The sequence below is a fragment of the Phymastichus coffea genome, unplaced genomic scaffold, assembly GCF_024137745.1.
Source record: "Phymastichus coffea isolate CEN01 unplaced genomic scaffold, Cenicafe_Pcof_1.1 PCOF00004, whole genome shotgun sequence".
NCBI lineage: Eukaryota > Metazoa > Arthropoda > Insecta > Hymenoptera > Eulophidae > Phymastichus > Phymastichus coffea.
In genome coordinates this window covers 638,456-657,519 of record NW_026706815.1, presented here as the reverse complement: position 1 = coordinate 657,519, position 19,064 = coordinate 638,456, and the positions used below count along the sequence as shown (strand labels likewise).

The window sequence follows — 19,064 nt, the reverse complement described above, 5'->3', positions numbered from 1 at the left end:
AAGGTAAGAAATTTAGTTATCTACCTAAACACACCACATATAATAAAGGCGTTATCCCTTTAACCAACCTCTGCTTACGTCCTGACTAAAATCCAACCTTTACCAACGCGATAGTATTTTAAATATTATTGCGTCTAGCCATAACACTTCCTCGTCTAGGTATAACACGACTGTTATTTTGTATTCGCGCCGAGCGTTAGATTTCGCGGTACAATTTTGAATTCTCTCTCTCTCTCTATCTCTCTCTTTTCCCCTATTATTGTAACAAATAGTTAATCCTATTCGCGTGCGAAAGTCTTTCGACCCATCAAAGACTGTAATTTTCTAGTCATAAACGATATTAATTTTATTCGCCGCATTACGTTATTTCTTTTCCTATTAGTTTAACGGATCTATCACCGGTTCAATTTAAAACTAATTTCATCTAGGGCATTAGTTCGAATAAACATTAGGTCACTTACACGTAAAATAGATCGAGTATCACAAGTCAGGTGACTTAAGGTAAATTCAACTCGGTTAGAAAGAAGACATCGGAACAAAAGTATCAAACGTAAAGGCGAATACACGTTTACTCATATGTGTTTAACGGAGCGACGGTTAGCTCTTCATCGTGGGAATTTGTTCTTTAGTAAACCCTGTTTGTTCTAGCTGATTCACCCTATTACAAGGGTTTTATAAGAGGTACGTATTTGTAAAACAGTTATGATAAACAGGTACATTCATTAATAAATGTAAATCTAAAATGTATAATATTGAGTTCTATTGATTTAACATCAAGATAAATTTGTAATTTATATGTATTAATTAATATGTTTCTCACTATTCTTCAAAATATTGATTCTCATTTTTGTTTTCAAAATATACGCTTCCTATAAATATTTATAGAACTAGCGTGCGCACGGATGGCTACGCACCAGTCTAGTCATGTACTAGAAATCATGTCAATTTGGAAATGTCGGAATCTTTCTATAAACACCATAAACTGCCAGTCTGTTTATAGAGTAAACAATTATTATCTTTTATTTGGTTTAGAAATTAAATTTATATGATCTTTTATTATCAATACTCATCGTACTTCAGACACTTAAACCAATAGACTATTTTAAAATGAGTTTTTATTTATTTATGGGTGATTTCTGCATGAAACAAATTTTAGTGTTGACATCGATCGTCCAAATTTGTTGTTTTACTATTTCAAGTATTTAGATATTGACGCACAAACAAATAGTTTAAAATTTTTCTTATTATTTAAGTGATATTTAATCTAACGCCATTAATTTTACGATTATTTAAAATTTTTTATTTTTGGGCTCTAATTTATTAGGCCTTACGAAAAACCTTAAAAATAGTAAAATCATAATTCTGTTTTCTGTTCTTGTGTAAAACACGTGGTGGTTACTAAAAAATAACAAAATTTCTAGCTTATAAGTTATAAATTTTGAGATAAATTCACAGTTATCTTGTTTTATTATAATTAGAAAAACTAAACATCTTCATTTCATTTATAATTTAGCAGCGGAAAAAAGTCGACAGGAAAATTATACTATTATTATGGCTCAAAGTAAATTGAATGATTTAGCTAATAAATTTAGCAAAGGTCCAGCAAGATTAAATTTCGGTTTCAAAGTTCTTACAATGGTTGGATTAACAGCTTATGGTATATCACAGTCTATGTATACTGGTTTGTAGATTACACTCTGACTTATAAGATTATTACTTTAGACTTGTGTATTAAATTATTTTTACCAATTTATTAAGAAAAATGTAATGTTTTATAGTGTAAATATCCTGAATTTTTTGTAGATTATTTCTCTTAAAAATAACCTTACAGAATTACTTCTGAAACTGATTATATATACTTATGTGACTAGAAATATCAAGATTATTATATTTTATAATTTAATAAGTACAATTTAAGTTTTATCTGAAGCAGAATTTTCAATTTCTATGTCTTCAGTAGGTCTTCAGTAGATTTTCTAGATCTTTAGTAGATCTTGAGTAGGTAGATTTAAATCTTGGTCTTGATCTGATGTATGGCATATACACCTAGGATCTTCAATTATTCTAATCCTAAATAGAGACGTGGTTAAGTTATAATCAGTTGATCACTATCAACTTATAGTGACTAAAGTTCGCACGTTAACCTTTTATGTTCGAAATAGTACAGTTCGAACAGGTTCGAGTAGTAGTTAGTGAAATATTACTGCCTTTTGTCAGGGTCCATTCTATATACAATTTATTTCATACTGTTATGCATTTTTTAATCTTCTCTTAAATTAGTGAAAAATATATTTTTTCATTATCTAGATTTTTGCTGAGTTTAGTTTTATAGCTGCAAAGTATATTGGGGATTCAGTATTATTATTGTACATATCATTATTGTTAATTTTTTCTAAGATAAGTTTGCAATACTTTTTTTTTCATTTCTAGGATGTGAGGGTTGACGAGATATTTATCTGACTATCTTGCAGGGTTTCAAATGCACTTAGTCAGTCTGAAATAATATTTTGATTTTTAAAGTTAGTAACAATATTAAAGGCATCACTTATATTACACATTCCACTGTACGTATCGAAGTTTTAGGATACATGTTTTGTTTTATATAGTTTCATTTTGAGCAGATAGAATCTATTTCTACATTATTCTCATTTTTATCTTTACTTCCATTTGTGTAAATCTTTGTGTTTCTCTTTGGCCTTTTTTTTTAAATCATCAATCTTGATATAAGTTTTTTAAAATAAGTTTTATTAAATTTATAGTTTTAACCACTAATTTGATAAAAATATTAATCACTTTTAACAGAATAACAAGTGCAATTTTGCAAAACTATACATTTAACTATTGTTTACATAATTTTAAGAAAAAATATAATCAATCATATATTGTTAAATGGTAGTACCAAGAGAATTTATTTTGGGAAATTTGTGATCTTTCAATTACTCTGCAGCCTCAAAACTTGGTTCTAGCGTTATGATGTTCTCAAGAGAGGAAATGAAAGACCAATTTCAATGAGGAATAAATGAATTCTTTTTGCATTTTTCAAATTGCATGGTGTATGGTTCAATGAATCTTTTATTTATTTTTCGTGAATATTAAAGCCTGTCTTAAGGGAAATATACTAATTAATATGACTTTTAAAAACTATTTTCAATAGCTTTCATAAAAATAAGTAGATTAATTTACTAGTTTTGAAGATAACTTATTATTATATAAATTACTTATTATTATAGAAATCATTTTAGTTTCTAAGTAAAAAGCATGATTATTAAATAAAAATAGTTTAAATATGAAAAGTGGCAATATAAAATGAATATAAATTATTTTATAAAGTAGATGATCGATTAATAATCTTTCGATTTTGTAACAGCTGGAATATTATTCTATCGTTTACTTGAAAAGGTAATTCACAATTTCAAAACTAATACTTTGAACTTTTTGTTTCTCAATTTATTTGTTTTATCCATTTTTTTGGTGAGTTAACTCTTATGAAAAGTATTTAATATACTATATAATTTTTCTACTGTGTGTATTTATACCATTGAATACCTTATATATGGGTGATTCCAGCAGTTTTTTAAAATTGGCTGCGCAGGGGGGTCAGCCGATCTTCTCGGCGATTTTTTCTATGATAGAGCATGTCAAAAGAAGCCTTTTGGCTATCTCAGATTTTCGTTAAAATATATATATGTCCATATATATTTTTTCAAAGTCTGAAAATCTGCCTGTTTTTGGCTATTTTTGAAAAATCGTAGCTCTGCGAGTTTTCAATATTTTTCAACGTGCGACATCTCATTTGATTCGTCTACTTTTATACTTTCAAGAAAAAAATTGTTCATTTATAAAAAGTGACAGCTACCGGGTGTACTCTGACGATATTCGTACGCTTTGTAGGGTCAATTTGATGCTCATATTCCGAGTACTGTAACTTGTTCAATTTTTAATATTTTTGAACCAACCGCGTGTCATTTTTTTTGTCTTTTTAAGACCTTTCATTTAAGATCCAGCGCATCTTAATCGATGCATTAGAACCAGAGATATAGCCGATAATAATTGGCCGTTTTTTCAAAAATAGACATTTTCAAAGGCGAAAAAAAAAAACGCATTCAATTTTTTTTCTACTTTGAGGCGGTTTTAGATAGCTCAACTCGAGTAGAACATGCTCTGGAATTTTCACGATATGACCCTTTTTCATTTTCAAATAAAACGATTTCAAAAATTGGCGATTTTGATTTTTTCAAAAAATGGTCATTTTCAAACGGCTATATCTCTAGTTTTAATGCATCGATTAAGATGCGCTGGATCTTAAATGAAAGGTCTTAAAAGGACAAAAAAAAATGACACGCGGTTGGTTCAAAAATATTAAAAATTGAACAAGTTACAGTACTCGGAATATGAGCATCAAATTGACCCTACAAAGCGTACGAATATCGTCAGAGTACACCCGGTAGCTGTCACTTTTTATAAATGAACAATTTTTTTCTTGAAAGTATAAAAGTAGACGAATCAAATGAGATGTCGCACGTTGAAGAATATTGAAAACTCGCGGAGCTACGATTTTTCAAAAATAGCCAAAAACAGGCAGATTTTCAGACTTTGAAAAAATATATATGGACATATATATATTTTAACGAAAATCTGAGATAGCCAAAAGGCTTCTTTTGACATACTCTATTATAGAAAAAATCGCCGAGAAGATCGGCTGACTCCTCTGCGCAGCCAATTTTAAAAAACTGCTGGAATCACCTATATATATAATGTATTCAAAAGTAAAATAAATATAAATGAGATTTTCATAGGCACAAGGCCCTAGAGCCATGGCTATTCTCTAGATACATGCCTAATTAATAGAATGGTTTAAGGGCACAATTGTGAGGTTCTTTATCATACTTAGACATGCAATATTCTTTTCCATAGTAATAAAATCTTAACTCTTCTAAACTCAAGATGTAAGCTAGATTTGATCAACCTTATGATATATTAATTAAATTCTCCACTATACAAAAATATTGAAGGAAAAAATGGTTGGATAAGGTGAGAGTCATGATTATGAAGTTTGCAACGTTCATCGTGAATGAAAAAATCGAAAATTTAAATATGAGGATTTGACTCCATATATTACTTTTTAAATATCAAACTAAAAATATAAAATACTATAGTCAGTAGCTTTTTCGATTCCCAACGGCTAAAAACCACCTTTAACATAGCTTACACACATCAAAGGCGAAGTCGGCTCCTATAAATATGTGTATTAAAAAACACCAAAAAATTCAGCGCTCAAAAGAATATTATGAATGAGAGAATAATACTCCCTACATGTGTAAAAAGTTTCCGGGGTCGGAACGCACCCTATTAACCCTAACACCCTTGCAAAGCATGGTATCCCATACGCGCAAAGGCGAAATCAGCTCGTTTTAATATATTTTTTCCAAAACACCCAAAAATAATTTAATCAAAATTATTTTATCATGGAGAGGAAACAATTATTTATCTGTGTGCGAAGTTGCGCGCGTTGGAACGCACCCTGTTCACCCTTGCTAAGCATGGCATCCCATGCGCGCAAAGGCGAAATCAGCTCGTTTTGATGTAATCTTTCCAAAACACCCAAAAATAATTAAATCAAAAGTATTTTATCATAGAGAGGATACAATGATCTATCTGTGGGAGAAGTTGCGCGCGTCGGAATGCACCCTGTTCGCCCTGACACCCTTGCAAAGCTTGACATCCCGTACGCGCAAAGGCGAAATTCGATCATATGAATTTGTTTATTATTAAACATTTAAAAATTAAAAACTTAAAAGTTGTTTAATTACATAAGAGTATTGAGGACTACGTGTCTATGCAGTTTTGCGCATTGGGAAGCTCTATTACTACCCTCATCATCCCGTGATGTAAAATTTCATTAACGGCGAGCATCGGAAAAGAGCGAATTTAACATCGTTCCTTCGTAAATATTCAGAAATCAAGAGCTTACCAGTGGTTTATTTATTAAAGGGTATTAAGGACCTCACGTGTCTAGTTTCCGTCGTTGATAAATAATTTCTGCCAATTCCTACACATTGATGTGGAACTATCCGATTGTCCTCAAGTTCTCTCTGCATTTATCAGGGCATGAGACCTGCTCGTTTCATTTTGAATATTATGAAGCGTGGCTGCATTAAAACTTGTTTCTGTTTTCTAACAGTACTAGTGTCGTCATTGAGCGCTCATTTCTCGTTTGTATTCATATTGGATTTCATGCTAAGCTCAAACTTAATAACGGTCAACATTAATTCGACAATAAAAATTCAATTACGTTGACATTCGCAGATTTTATTATTATTTTAATCCGACTATCGTAGCAGATCTTTCTTAGGTGTTTGTTAAACTATATAGATAACAGGGAGCGCATTAAGTTCGTTTCACCTTCCGCGTCTAAATAAAACTAATGATTTTGTTTAAAAAAAAAATGTAATTCATTTTAACGGATTTTGGCTCGTTTGAAGCAGTACTTTTCGCAAACTATATTTCAAAATGTTAATTTCGGCAATATAACCGTCATTTTCGACCGATTTATTCATCAAAATTTTTGTTATTTTTCTATGTTTAAGTTTAATTTTAACAATTTTTTTGAATAAATTACTGAACCAGATGAGCCGATTAGTTTATTCACAGTATTTTATTCTATGAAAAAATCTATCGATTTATGTTTTGTTAAATCATTAACAATGCTTCTTCAAAGATAAACTTTGTAACAAAGATATTCAATAAATTCATATGTCCTAATAAATATAATTTAAGAGTATTACAGTTATTTTGTCATATATTGTTTTAAGGTTAGATTATTGAATAAATGTGGACGTTATTTTTTTTTATTGCGTAGGAAGTTTTACTTATTTTTGATTCACTCAATTAATCAATGTAAAATTAATTTTAAATATCTCGATATATTTATTAGCTTCAATTTGCTGAATATGTCAGCTGCTGTGCTAATAATGTATTGTATACGTATGCATATACATACTGCCACGTGATGGCAACCCACGTGACAACTTTTCAGTCAAACAAATCACGAATAAACTGCCTTAACTTTTCAGGCCATCATTTTTTTATATAAGAAATAAATATAGGATACTCAGTCTTCTGACTCGCTTTTACGCTACTGCGTATGTATTATTATTTAAGCTTAGATGTACGAGGGTGGTCCGATAAATACTTAGCCTCACCGCCCGATGGCGCCACTCTCGCAAAAGAAATATTCTATCACGTAGTACAACCTTCTCGAAGGTTACTGTCAAGATTTTAGCCGGATCGGAGTTGTAGTTTATTTTTGAGAGCGTGTAAAAGCAAGTGTGTCCGTTGATTTTTGAAAAATGGAAAAAGAGCAGTATCAGTCGGTGATTTGATTCTTGATTTTGGAAGGGAAATCGCGTAGCGAAGTCAAAAAGCGCTTGGATGCTGTATACGGTGACTCTTCTCCTTCGATGACGACAGTCAAAAATTGGTTTAACGAGTTTCAACGTGGTCGCATGTCGATTTTCGAAGAGCCACGTCCAGGTGCTCCGAAAACGGCTACCACGGAGGATAACGTGACAAAAATTCACGATCTCGTATTGGCAGATCGATGATTAAAGGTGCGCGAGATAGCTAAGATCGTAGGCATCTTAAAAGACCGCGTGGGTCTATGAAATTTTGGGCATGAGAAAGCTGTCGGCGCGATGGATGCCGCGTTTGCTCACTCCGGACAACAAGCGCAACCGTGAGACAACTTCAGAGCAATGTCTGACGCTGTTTAAGCGCAATCCGAAGGAGTTTCTGCGTCGTTTCGTGACAGTCGACGAAACATGGATCCACTGGTATACACCAGAGATCAAGGAACAGTCGAACAGTGAACTTTACCCGGCGAAAGTGCTCCGAAGAAGGCGAAGACTGCCCCATCGGCCGGAAAGGTGATGGCCACCGTTTTCTGGGATGCACAAGGTGTGATCTACATCGACTACCTGGAGAGGGACAAAACGGTCACAGGGCTGTACTATGCCGAATTATTGGGCCGATTCGACGTCGAATTGCAGAAAAAACGGCCCCATTTGGCGTAGAAAAAAGTGCTCTTCCACCATGACAACGCACCGGCTCACACCTCTGCCGTCACCATGGCCAAATTGGTCGAATTAGGCTACGAACTACTGCCTCATCCACCGTATTCTCCAGATTTAGCCCCGTGCGACTTCTTTTTGTTTCCAAACTTGAAAAAGTCACTCGCCGGGCAGAAATTTGAGTCGAATGAGAAGGTAATCGCTGCCACGGAAGCCTACTTTTCAGACCTCGAGGAAACGTATTTTTCAGACGGGTTAAAGAAGTTGGAGCATCGCTGGGCCAAGTGTATCGAACTAAAAGGAGACTATGTTGAAAAATAAAACGCCACTTTTCCAAAATTTTCGTTTTTCTTCTGTAGGCTAAGTACTTATAGGACCACCCTCGTATACTTAAAATTAGTCTTCTGACTCGCTTTTACGCTACTGCGTATGTATTATTATTTAAGTTTAGATATTTACTTACAATTAGTCTTCTGACTCACTTTTACGCTACTGCGTGTGTATTATTATTTAAGCTTAGATGTATACTTACAATTAGTCTTCTGACTCGCTTTTACGCTACTGCGTATGTATTATTGTTTAAGCTTCAATGTATTTGAATCATTTCTATTAAACTCGGATTATATCTAATATATATTATCTAATATTTATATATATTTTTAATGTACTACTACTTTAATTTTTTTTGGCTATCATCAATTTTGTATCGTTTACATAGCCTGCATACGAAATCTTTAGAAACATCTTCGTATTCTTGTAATTTTCTCTTTCAACATTTTTTTATTTTTCCAGTCGCATTCAACATTTTTTCTTCATAATCTGTATCAACGTCCGTGTAATGTAAGCAACGTATTTCACATTTTCGGTTGCAACATTTACATTGTATTGATTTTGTTTTAATTTCTGAAAAGCAATACATACAAACGTTTTTTATATTTTCAGACATTAATAGTAGATCGTTTGCTACTTTCTGTCTGTATACTTCAGGATCAAATGTCATTTCAAAATCTTTTTTGTATCCTAAACAGTGCAAGTAGTACATAACAAATACTCCACAGCTATATCCATCATTTTATGGTTGATACGGACGATTGTCCATCGTCCATCTCTTCCAATTTTTAAGTTTTATCTTAGCTAATGAGCTAGTTGAATTTTTCGTGAAATATTGGAAGGCTTTTCTGGCTCGATCTTCATCTGTAGTGTCTCCGTACGGATCTAACACGCAAAACTCTTCCTCTTGAATATTTATCACAAGTAAATGCCAGTGGCCTCGATGTTAATATGGCATCAATAGCGTATCGTGGAGAGGGATTTCAGTTTTGCAAAGATGTCTTTCCCTGCCTATTCTCATTTCAGCGAAATCTCCTATAATGATTCCAGTACTATCTGTTGGTATATATGTAACATTTTCCCATTCATCTATACAGGTTGCTACATATGCATCGATAATTTGCCCATCAATCCATTATTTGCTCCTTAATGTATGGAATTCTTTTGCTCGTAACTCATATTCTTTGCTTATAGCCATTTTAACACTTTTATATTTGACGATAGCAATGTAGTAAGATTGTGAATTAAAGTAATAATTAATATCTTTTATAACTCCATTAGGATACTTCTCAATACACTCCTGGTAAATATATTTTGTTTCACAAAGTATTGTTTTTCTTTAATTTCCATTGATTGTGGATAACATGTACTCTCAGTTAAGGATAATTGTTCTATTTCTGTACTGGGCTCGTTAATGATAATGTCCTTTATTTTATCGGTTGTGTTACGTCCTGAGACGTAAATATTTCTTCATTTTGATTTCATCAGCAATCGATTGAAAACGAAATAATGTATAATCGACGAACGGCATTTTTACGAAGTACAAACTCAGCGAAATTAAAAGATGAGTAGTCCGAAAATTTGGGGCGCCCGACATTTTGATTTTCTGATTACTTAACACATTAATACGGGCCGAAGAGTCAATATAAAAACAGAGACTCGACTTTTCGGCAGTGGATTCGCGACGCGCGACTACTCAATAGCATTAAAATTTGTTAAAGTTCTTACGAGCTGATTCGCGACGCGCGACGGCCGAATAACGTACAATTTACCTATTGTTATTTTTTGAGAAATCATTTCTGTCTTTGAATAAATAAATAATTACTTGAATCGAGTGTTCGTGCATCATTACCGACCGACCTCACATATAATTCATCGAGATAGAGCTGAGCAGCCAATTTAACTCGAAATAATAACCCAGGTAAGTTCCTGTCACTATAATAATTTCTAATAAATGAATGATCATACATATTCTAAAACTACACGTCACGGCTACGTAGTCGCGACATAACAATTGGTTCCGGTACTAAATGGGTGTTTGTTTTATATAAAATAACATTCTAGATGAAATCACATTTTAATGAGTAACAAAAACCTCTCTAGCCCTATTGAAGCGAAACGACTCACACGGCTTCAGGTAAAAAATAAACCAGAGTTGGAAAGTGATATAGTGCAACCGAGCACATCCGTTATAGATCCTTTCAAACGATCAAGGAAATTGGTACACTCTCCTCCTAAAGGAATTAGTAGGGAAAATACGGAAAAAGCATTAAATAATATAGTAATACCTAACGAAAGCATGGTACAAGAAGTTCAAGTATTTAATACGTTGGACGTAAACAACTCTGTAGAAAATCCACTTAAACGATTAACACAAAATTTTGAACACTCAAATTCATTATTAGATTTGGACTTTACTCTTGATCAGAATTACGAATTTTCATTTAATAATAACGAATACACAGATATTGGTGGTATTTGTAACGAAGAGAGTATTTGCAAAGACGCGAAACGTACAATAAATACGAACGGACCGGACAGACAAGTAGCACTCTATAATCCAATCATTCAAACAAATAAATTTGAACAAGTCGATAACGACGGTGTAGAAACAGGCAACAAAATGACGCAACCGTTACGTTTACCGCTTAAATACGTTGCAGATTTAGTTCCAAAGTTCGATGGAAAAAATATCACAACAAATGAATATATTGAAAAATTGAAACACGTAAAAACAATTGTTTCTGAGTTAGGTGAACCAAGTTTAATATCAATTCTGAAAATTAAATTGGGCGGAGAAGTTTACAAAGCATTAGTAAACATCAAAATAGATAAGATAAATGATTATATCAAAGTGATAAGGCAGCTATTTCCCTCCTTTGACAACATTCATAGTTTATATGGGAAATTTACGGAAATCATCCAAAAACCAAATAAACCCGTTTTAGCATATGCAAACCGTTTACAGGAAATAGTTTTGCAAATTAAAGAAATGAAAAAGTTAGAAGCAGACGTAACTGACGAAGATTTCAAAACGTACGAAACAGTATTAAATGCTGACGCGTTAAAAATTTTTAAACAAGGTTTACAACAAGACATTCGTTTAGAATTAGGAAATCACATTAATTTGGATACTGCTTTACAAGACGCTATTGAAATTGAAACAAAAGATTATTGAGGGGTGATATCGCTAGTCCTTTTCATAGTAATGTAGACTCGGTTACTGCTTCAGCAAATGTTACTCACATATATAATTATCAAATTTGTCAGGACTATAACCATGAAGCCTTATTTTGTTACAAAGGAGCTTGTGTATATTGTAAAAACAAAGATCACCTGTCAAACAATTATAAAATTGTAAATAAAAAAATCGAATTGATATGTAAATTCTGTAATGCTCAAGGGCATTCTATAGACGGTTGTAAATTTAACAGAGTCAAAGGAAATCATTGTCAATATTGTCAGGTGATGGCTCATACGATTACACAATGCCCATTTATTATAGAATTTGAAGTATGTTGGAAATGTAAGGAAAGCGGACACGCCCCGCACAACTGTTCAAAATCTTTCAAATCAGCGAACTTTTGCGCTGCTTGCGACAGCAGCGACCATACGATACGCAATTGCCCGAATGTGACATGCAGGCGTTGCAATGAAATCGGTCACTCAGTAAAATATTGCCCAAACGCGGACGAAACGAAAGAATGTAGATTTGCAATGTGTACAATCTGTAAAGAAAAAGGTCATGAAGCCAATAATTGTGAATTGGCAAGAATCCTGGTTAGCTATAGTAAGAACAATAGAAGTAACGATAATAAAATCAGTTCAAATTCAAATACACTAAGTGTGATTATTGCCACATGAATAATCATGTAATTGACAATTGTTTGAAATTGAGAGCTTTAGAAAGAAACGCAAAAACTACTAGTATTTGTACTTATTGCAAGGAATCAGGTCATAAAGTCGAATCATGTCCAATTATAAAATCACTAGAAAATAACCAAGAAAAATTTTGTACAATTTGTAAACGTACCGATCATACAGAGTCGACTTGTTTCAGACGTAATAATTAGGAAAACGAATAGATTCTTCCGAACATGAGTGCATGGAGGAAATAAATAAAAAGTCACTCGCTGCAGAATTAGGAGACGAAATAACGACAACACGAAACATGGACATTAATGACCAAAATGAAACTCACGCATTACATTTAATAGGACAATATGAGTCGCAAACCAAAACGGAAAAAAATAGTAAAGTATGCCTCCAAAATGATAAACAAAAGAAACTTTATAATGAACATAATGACAATATAGAACTTACAAATATTATTGAAACTAAAATGCCAATGTATTTCCTAAAATTAAAAAATTTGTTACAATACATACAGGTACCGAATCCGTTTTCGGGTGTTAATTTTAATTTACTTATAGATAGCGGATCTCAAATCAATATCATAAAAAACGATTGTATACCATCGAACGCTATTGTGGACTCAGAAAAAATTTCATTATCCGGTATTACTGATAAAACAATTCAAACATTAGGTTTGATAAAAATAACAATTAATGGGTTGTTAATTGATTTTCATATTGTACCAAGAGAATTTTCAATCCCTTATGACGGCATTCTTGGCATACCTGTTCTGAAAGAAAATAAGTTAAGATTAGATAAAGGTTATTTGGAAATAAATAGTAAGAAAATAAAACTTGTATCAATACCGTTGACTCAAATGAACTCAATCGTTTTTACCGAAAACAAAAAGAAAGAGGAATCAAGGATAACAGAAGAACAAAAGGGATTTTTAAGTAAAATTTTACATGGCATTAATAAGGAAAATAAAACAAAAAACGAAAAAGAAAAACACTACGAAGAATCGAAAATCTTTGAGGAAAATAACAAATTTCATCCACTAGAAAGAGAAAATATACTAGAGGACCCCGAATCTGTTACATTTCCTTGCACAACAACGGATAAAATAAATAACGAAACATTGACTGTAAAGGATTTAAAAGTAGAATGCGAGATCGAAAGTTGTAAAAACTCATTACTAATACCTTTTTCTTCCAAGGGAATAACGAACTTGGAAGCTGAATTAGAGAAAGATCCTTCCAAAATAGAACACATGATTACCGATATAAATGTAGCAATGAGTACTGATGAAATGACTAACACAAAGGATGATTATGCAGACAATTATGATTATAAACAATTTATATCGGTTATAAAAGAAAATATAGGAATAGAATTCCCTTCGGAAAATACTGTTTCAGAAGAAATCCAAACATATCAATATTTATCTTTCGACTTAGTAAACTTTCCAAGCAGTATTGAATTAACGGAAAATATAGATTTCAATGTCAATGAAAATGAAATTGTATACGCGGGTAGCATAAACTTTTTAGGAGAGGAACAAAATAAAATTGAAGGAAATAAATTAAGCCACAAGGAAAGAGTATTAGAAAAAATAAATTTGAGAGATTTAATCGGAAACAACTATAAGATAATGTAAGAACTTATTGAGGAAAACGAAGATGTATTTTGGGCCGATGGCGACAGATTAGGTACATGTAATATAGACCAACATGAAATTAATTTAACATACAACAAACCGGTTTACGTCAAACGATTTCCCTTGCCACACAAATTACGAGATATTGCTATTGAAGAAGTAAAATCATTAATATCTAATAATTTAATAAGGAAATCGAAAAGTGCTTTCAATGCACCAACATGGGTAGTGAAGAAAAAGAGCTTAGCAAACGGGATAGCTAGATGGCGATTAGTAATTGACTACAGGAAATTGAATGAAAAAACTGTTCCTGACCCATATCTAATTCCAAACATAACAGAAATATTTAATCAACTCCGGAAAGCAAAATTTTATCATGTTGTCGATCTAAAATCCGGTTTCCATCAGGTAGCAATGCACCCGAAAGATATTTTCAAAACAGCGTTTAGCATACATCCATTAGGAAGATTTGAATTTCTCGTTTTACCATTCGGATTAGTAAACTCGCCTAGAACATTTCAAAGAATTCTTAATACAATTTTGGGGGACTTAATCGCCAATACATGCTTTGTTTTTATTGACGATACAATCATCTTTGGAGAAACAGTGGATGAGGTCAATAAACGTTTTTCTGAAATAGCTCAAAAACTAAGAGAAGCTAACCTAAAACTTGAACCTCAAAAATGCGATTGGCTCAAAACAGAAGTATCCTTTTTGGGACATATTATCAGTGAATATGGGATTAAACCAGATAAAAAAAAAGTACAAGCTGTTGAAGCTTTTCCAACACCGACAATTACGAAAAACGTTAGAGAGTTCTTAGGGCTATGCAACTATTATAGACGTTTTATTCAAAATTTTGCAGAAGTAACAAAACCATTAACTATACTCTTACATAAAAACACAATTTTTCTGGAACAATGAACAACAGGAAGCTTTAAATAAATTAAAAAAACTACTATGCGAAGCACCTATCCTACAATATCCACAATTTAACAAACCTTACATCGTTAGAACAGACGCATCGAATCATAGTTTGGGCGCGGTCCTTTCCCAGGGAGAATTAGGGTACGATAGACCCATCGCATACGCTTCGAGGGTTTTGAACAAAACAGAACAGAATTATATGACTTATGAAAAAGAGGCTCTTGCAATAATTTTCGCTATTAAAACATTTAGAACATACTTATTCGGAAATAAATTTACGGTAGTAACGGACCACAAACCTCTACTTTCATTAAAATCGGCTGATAATAATAGTAGAGTACAAAAATGGCGACTAAAACTAGTTGATTACGATTTTGATATAATCTATCGCCCAGGCAAAGAAAACGATCCAGCTGACTGTTTATCGCGGATTGCGGTAGAACCAAAAATTTGTGTTATGACACGAGCACAAAGAAAAAGAATCTTAGAAGAGGTAGTACAGACAAAATCATTAAATATTGACAAAAAGGAACAAATTACAAATCACGCACGCATTCAGGAAAAGAGCAAACGGAAACATACATACAAATCCAACAATATAGATAAAAAATGTATCAAAAATAGTAGCATTAATAATGATTATAATAGAGGTCATGTCATTTATAGCAAAAGTTCTATACAACTTCGTAATGATAACATTATCCATTTAATCTCTGAAAAACATGAGGGGCTGGACAAAAATACGAGTAACATACTTGCAGAAAAAAATTTGAAAATAAACAAAAATTTATCCAGTAATAATTTGGAAACATTAAACTATGGTAAACGAAAAATATTTATCTTGTGCCTGAACACTGCCGCAGCGACGGAAACAGTAAAACAAAATTTAGCCGAATTGTTCAAAAATTTGAAAAGACTTCTATTACAAAATAAGATCTCTATGCTGAGTATTTCAAAAAACATTGACATAAGAAACATACAATGGTCAGAAATAGAAGAAATCATAAATGATACTTTCATAGGAACTAACATCAAGACTATTGTTTGTATGAATCATGTTGAATATATATGTGAGTTAGACCAGAGAAATAAAATTTTTGAAATATATCATTCTTCGAGATTAGGAGGTCATTCGGGAGTGAATCGAACTTACAACAGAATTAAAGATAAATACTGTTGGGAAAACCTAAAGAATGACATACAAAAAAGAATTTCCATGTATATAGAAGGTCAAAGAAACAAATTAACCCATTAACGCTCACAGGACGGTTTTTCGAAAGCTGAATTCAAATTAGTATCACGTAACGAATTTGAAAGCCAAAATTTCGGGAACCACTGTTCCTTATGTTTTTAAGGGTGATCTTTCGAATGGTGTTGGTTAAAAGTCCCGCCAAGGAAGCTTTGCCATAAAAAAATCGAAAATAAATAAAAAAAGCTGAATTTTTCGGCTAAATTTTTTTTTTTAATCGAATTTTCAATCGCTTAACATGTTTTTATATGCTCCAAACCCCTTCAGATCGCGGCCTAGGTGTCTGAAGTAAATATTAGTAAGGTTACCCGAACTTGAAAATTGCTTGGGTAATCAAAATGGCGTCCGGTATGAAAAAATTTTTTTTTCAATTTCATGATTTTTTTACTCGAAAACCAAGCATTTTCGTAGAAATTTTCTAAGAACAAAATCATCTTAGAATTGATCAAGGAATATCCTTAAATTTTTTCAGAATGATTCGGGAAAATTTTTGAATTTTCGATGTCACGAAATTGAAAATTTAAAAATGTATCGAAAAATTCTGGAATAATTCTAGGATATTCTCCGATCAATTTTAAGACATTTTTGTTCATCAAAATTTTTTTGTAAATATCATAGTTTTCGAGCAAAATACCCTTATAGTTTACTCTACCAATCTCACGAAGGTACAAAAAAAACGTCTTCAGTCATTCATAATACAAATGTTGCTCAATTCTCACCACGGGGAGGTAGACGTTACCGAGAATCTCTTTTCTTTTCGTTTTTTTGAATAATTTTTGTTTGTTTTTTTTGTTTTTTTTTTAATTTTTTAAATTTTTTGTTTTTTTTTTTTAATTTTTAAAATTTTTTGTTTTTTTTTAATTTTTTAAATTTTTTTTAAATTTTTTTTTCAGTTTTTCCATGTATTTATTTATTTTTCATTAATTTTCCTGTGGCATATCTCATAAGTTATTCAAGAGACAAATGACTTTTGTTGAAACATTGAAGGCAGAAATATAAATTGCAATCTTCACAAAATTTATTACTCCTAACTGCACATTTCCCTTCACTACAATTTTTTTTCAATGGATAAGTTTTTAGTGTATGATGTTGCTTTTTTTTTGCAAGATATTGTCGGCTAATCTCTAGAGCAAAATCTTTTGTACCAACTTTTCGATCACTTTTGTTACATATATTATAAAACACTGTAGCGTTAGTTATAGACGACTGTATCAAGCGTTCGAAAACGACCCATGTCCATTTTTTAGATCTTATGATCGGAAGAAGCTTATTGCAGTGCTGATCGAGTATATCTACACCCCCCATAAATTTATTATAGTAAGTGAAAGCATTTGGATACTGTAAATCGGTCTTCTTCTTTTCAATTCTGTCGTAACGTTTGACACTTGATAACGGAGTAACACCCGCAGCAGTAGAAAGAATTGATACAGGTTTTGAATCAACTACTGTAATAAAATTCATGTTACTGCCTTTTTCATGCTTCGCAACATATGTTCCTCTTGCAGCCTTTTTATCCATTTCATTTTTTTCTGGAACCGGGTCAACTCTCACTGTACCAGTTGCCTTGAGACCAATTTTTTTCATGTGAACTAACAAATCTGGACCTGTGAAGAGATTATCAAAATATATATGATATTGATATAATTTTCTTGGCGTAGTACTCATCAGTAATTGTTGTAACATTTGAAGAACAACTCTACTTCCCTGAGCACACGTAGATAAAAAGTCGGATGTCTTAGACTTCTTTCCGCAGTATATATCAAAATCAAGTAAGTAACCGTCAGCACTGCACAAGGCCCACATCTTTATTCCAAATCTAATGGGCTTAGATTTTATAAACTGTTTGAGAGAATTCCTCCCATAATATTTCACCATCATTTCATCAATAGAGAGGGCTGTCGAGAAAAAACCAAATTGCCTGATGTTTTTTCGAAAAATATCTACCATTTTTCTGACCCGCCACACTTTGTCATCATCGTTTTGATCTTCAGGAACCGAATATTTTATAGACGACTTTATTTTTTCAAATTTATGCCGAGACATTGCTGATATTATCACTTCCGATTTCAATAAGGGATCAGTAGACCAATAGTCTCTTTGAGATGACCTTTTATTAAAGATAGTGAATACTATTATTCCAATAAAAGTATCTAGTTCATCCCGAGAAAGAGAATACCCGTTAGCTTGAGTGCACGATATAATGTGGTTTTTCAATTCTGTTGAAAAAAATAACTCAAATAATTCTATAAACGATCGATATGTTATTCCAGCTTTATCTTTGTCAGACAACAATATTTCATTGGTCAAACTTTCATTCAAAGGGTATTCCCCTTGTTACCATTTGTACTCATAATTCATCTCTAACTTTTTCTGTGTTGCAGAATAGTTACTCAATACTTTCTCGTAAGACTCGTATTGAAGAAAAGACTCATCTTCCAAATCACTGTTATTCGCCTCAGAAAGGTCATCATCGAATTCGTCACATTCGTCAGATTCATCAGAATCTGATTCCCCAGAACCATCAGCATCTGGGATAAAAATAGCATCAACAAAATTTTCTTTTTCAACAGCTTCTATTCTTTGTTTCTTAGCGCGTGTTACCATTGTCGAATAAACATTGGATTTTTCTGCAGAATCAGATTCAAAAGGAAGATCACTTGATTTCCTTTTTGGCATATTTTACAGATATTCAAATGAAATTGTAATTGAAGAAGTATACTTATACACTGAAATCAGCTATCCACAAGTTTTTCAAAACGTGTGTCCTATCGGAGTTGATTTTCGTACGGTGATATGGCCATGCAGAATCTAGTAATACAACTGCGTACTCTGGAGTACTCTAAGACTATGTAGAATATTCTTTCAACGATTATTTCATTGACTGAAAATTAGACCGTGAAAATGGCAGTGGATAAGCTTTTTAGTTAATTTTTGAAATTATCCCAAAAACCACATACATACAGTTGATATGATACTT

The 19,064-nt window shown here is 32.4% G+C and overlaps 1 protein-coding gene across 2 annotated transcripts in view; it reads left to right on the top strand.

Annotated features, from left to right (window-relative positions):
• Window positions 1-1,282: 1,282 nt before the first annotated feature.
• LOC131666594 (prohibitin-2) overlaps window positions 1,283-19,064 on the top strand; it is a 314,863-nt gene continuing 297,081 nt past the window's right edge. Inside the window, exon 1 of one of the 2 annotated variants that reach the window (XM_058939413.1) lies at window positions 1,283-1,657. In XM_058939413.1, coding sequence (XP_058795396.1) covers window positions 1,552-1,657 — 106 coding nt within the window. In that variant the 5' untranslated portion in view covers window positions 1,283-1,551. Of the gene's footprint in view, window positions 1,682-19,064 lie in introns of both variants that reach the window. The other variant, XM_058939403.1, reaches the window with a different exon arrangement.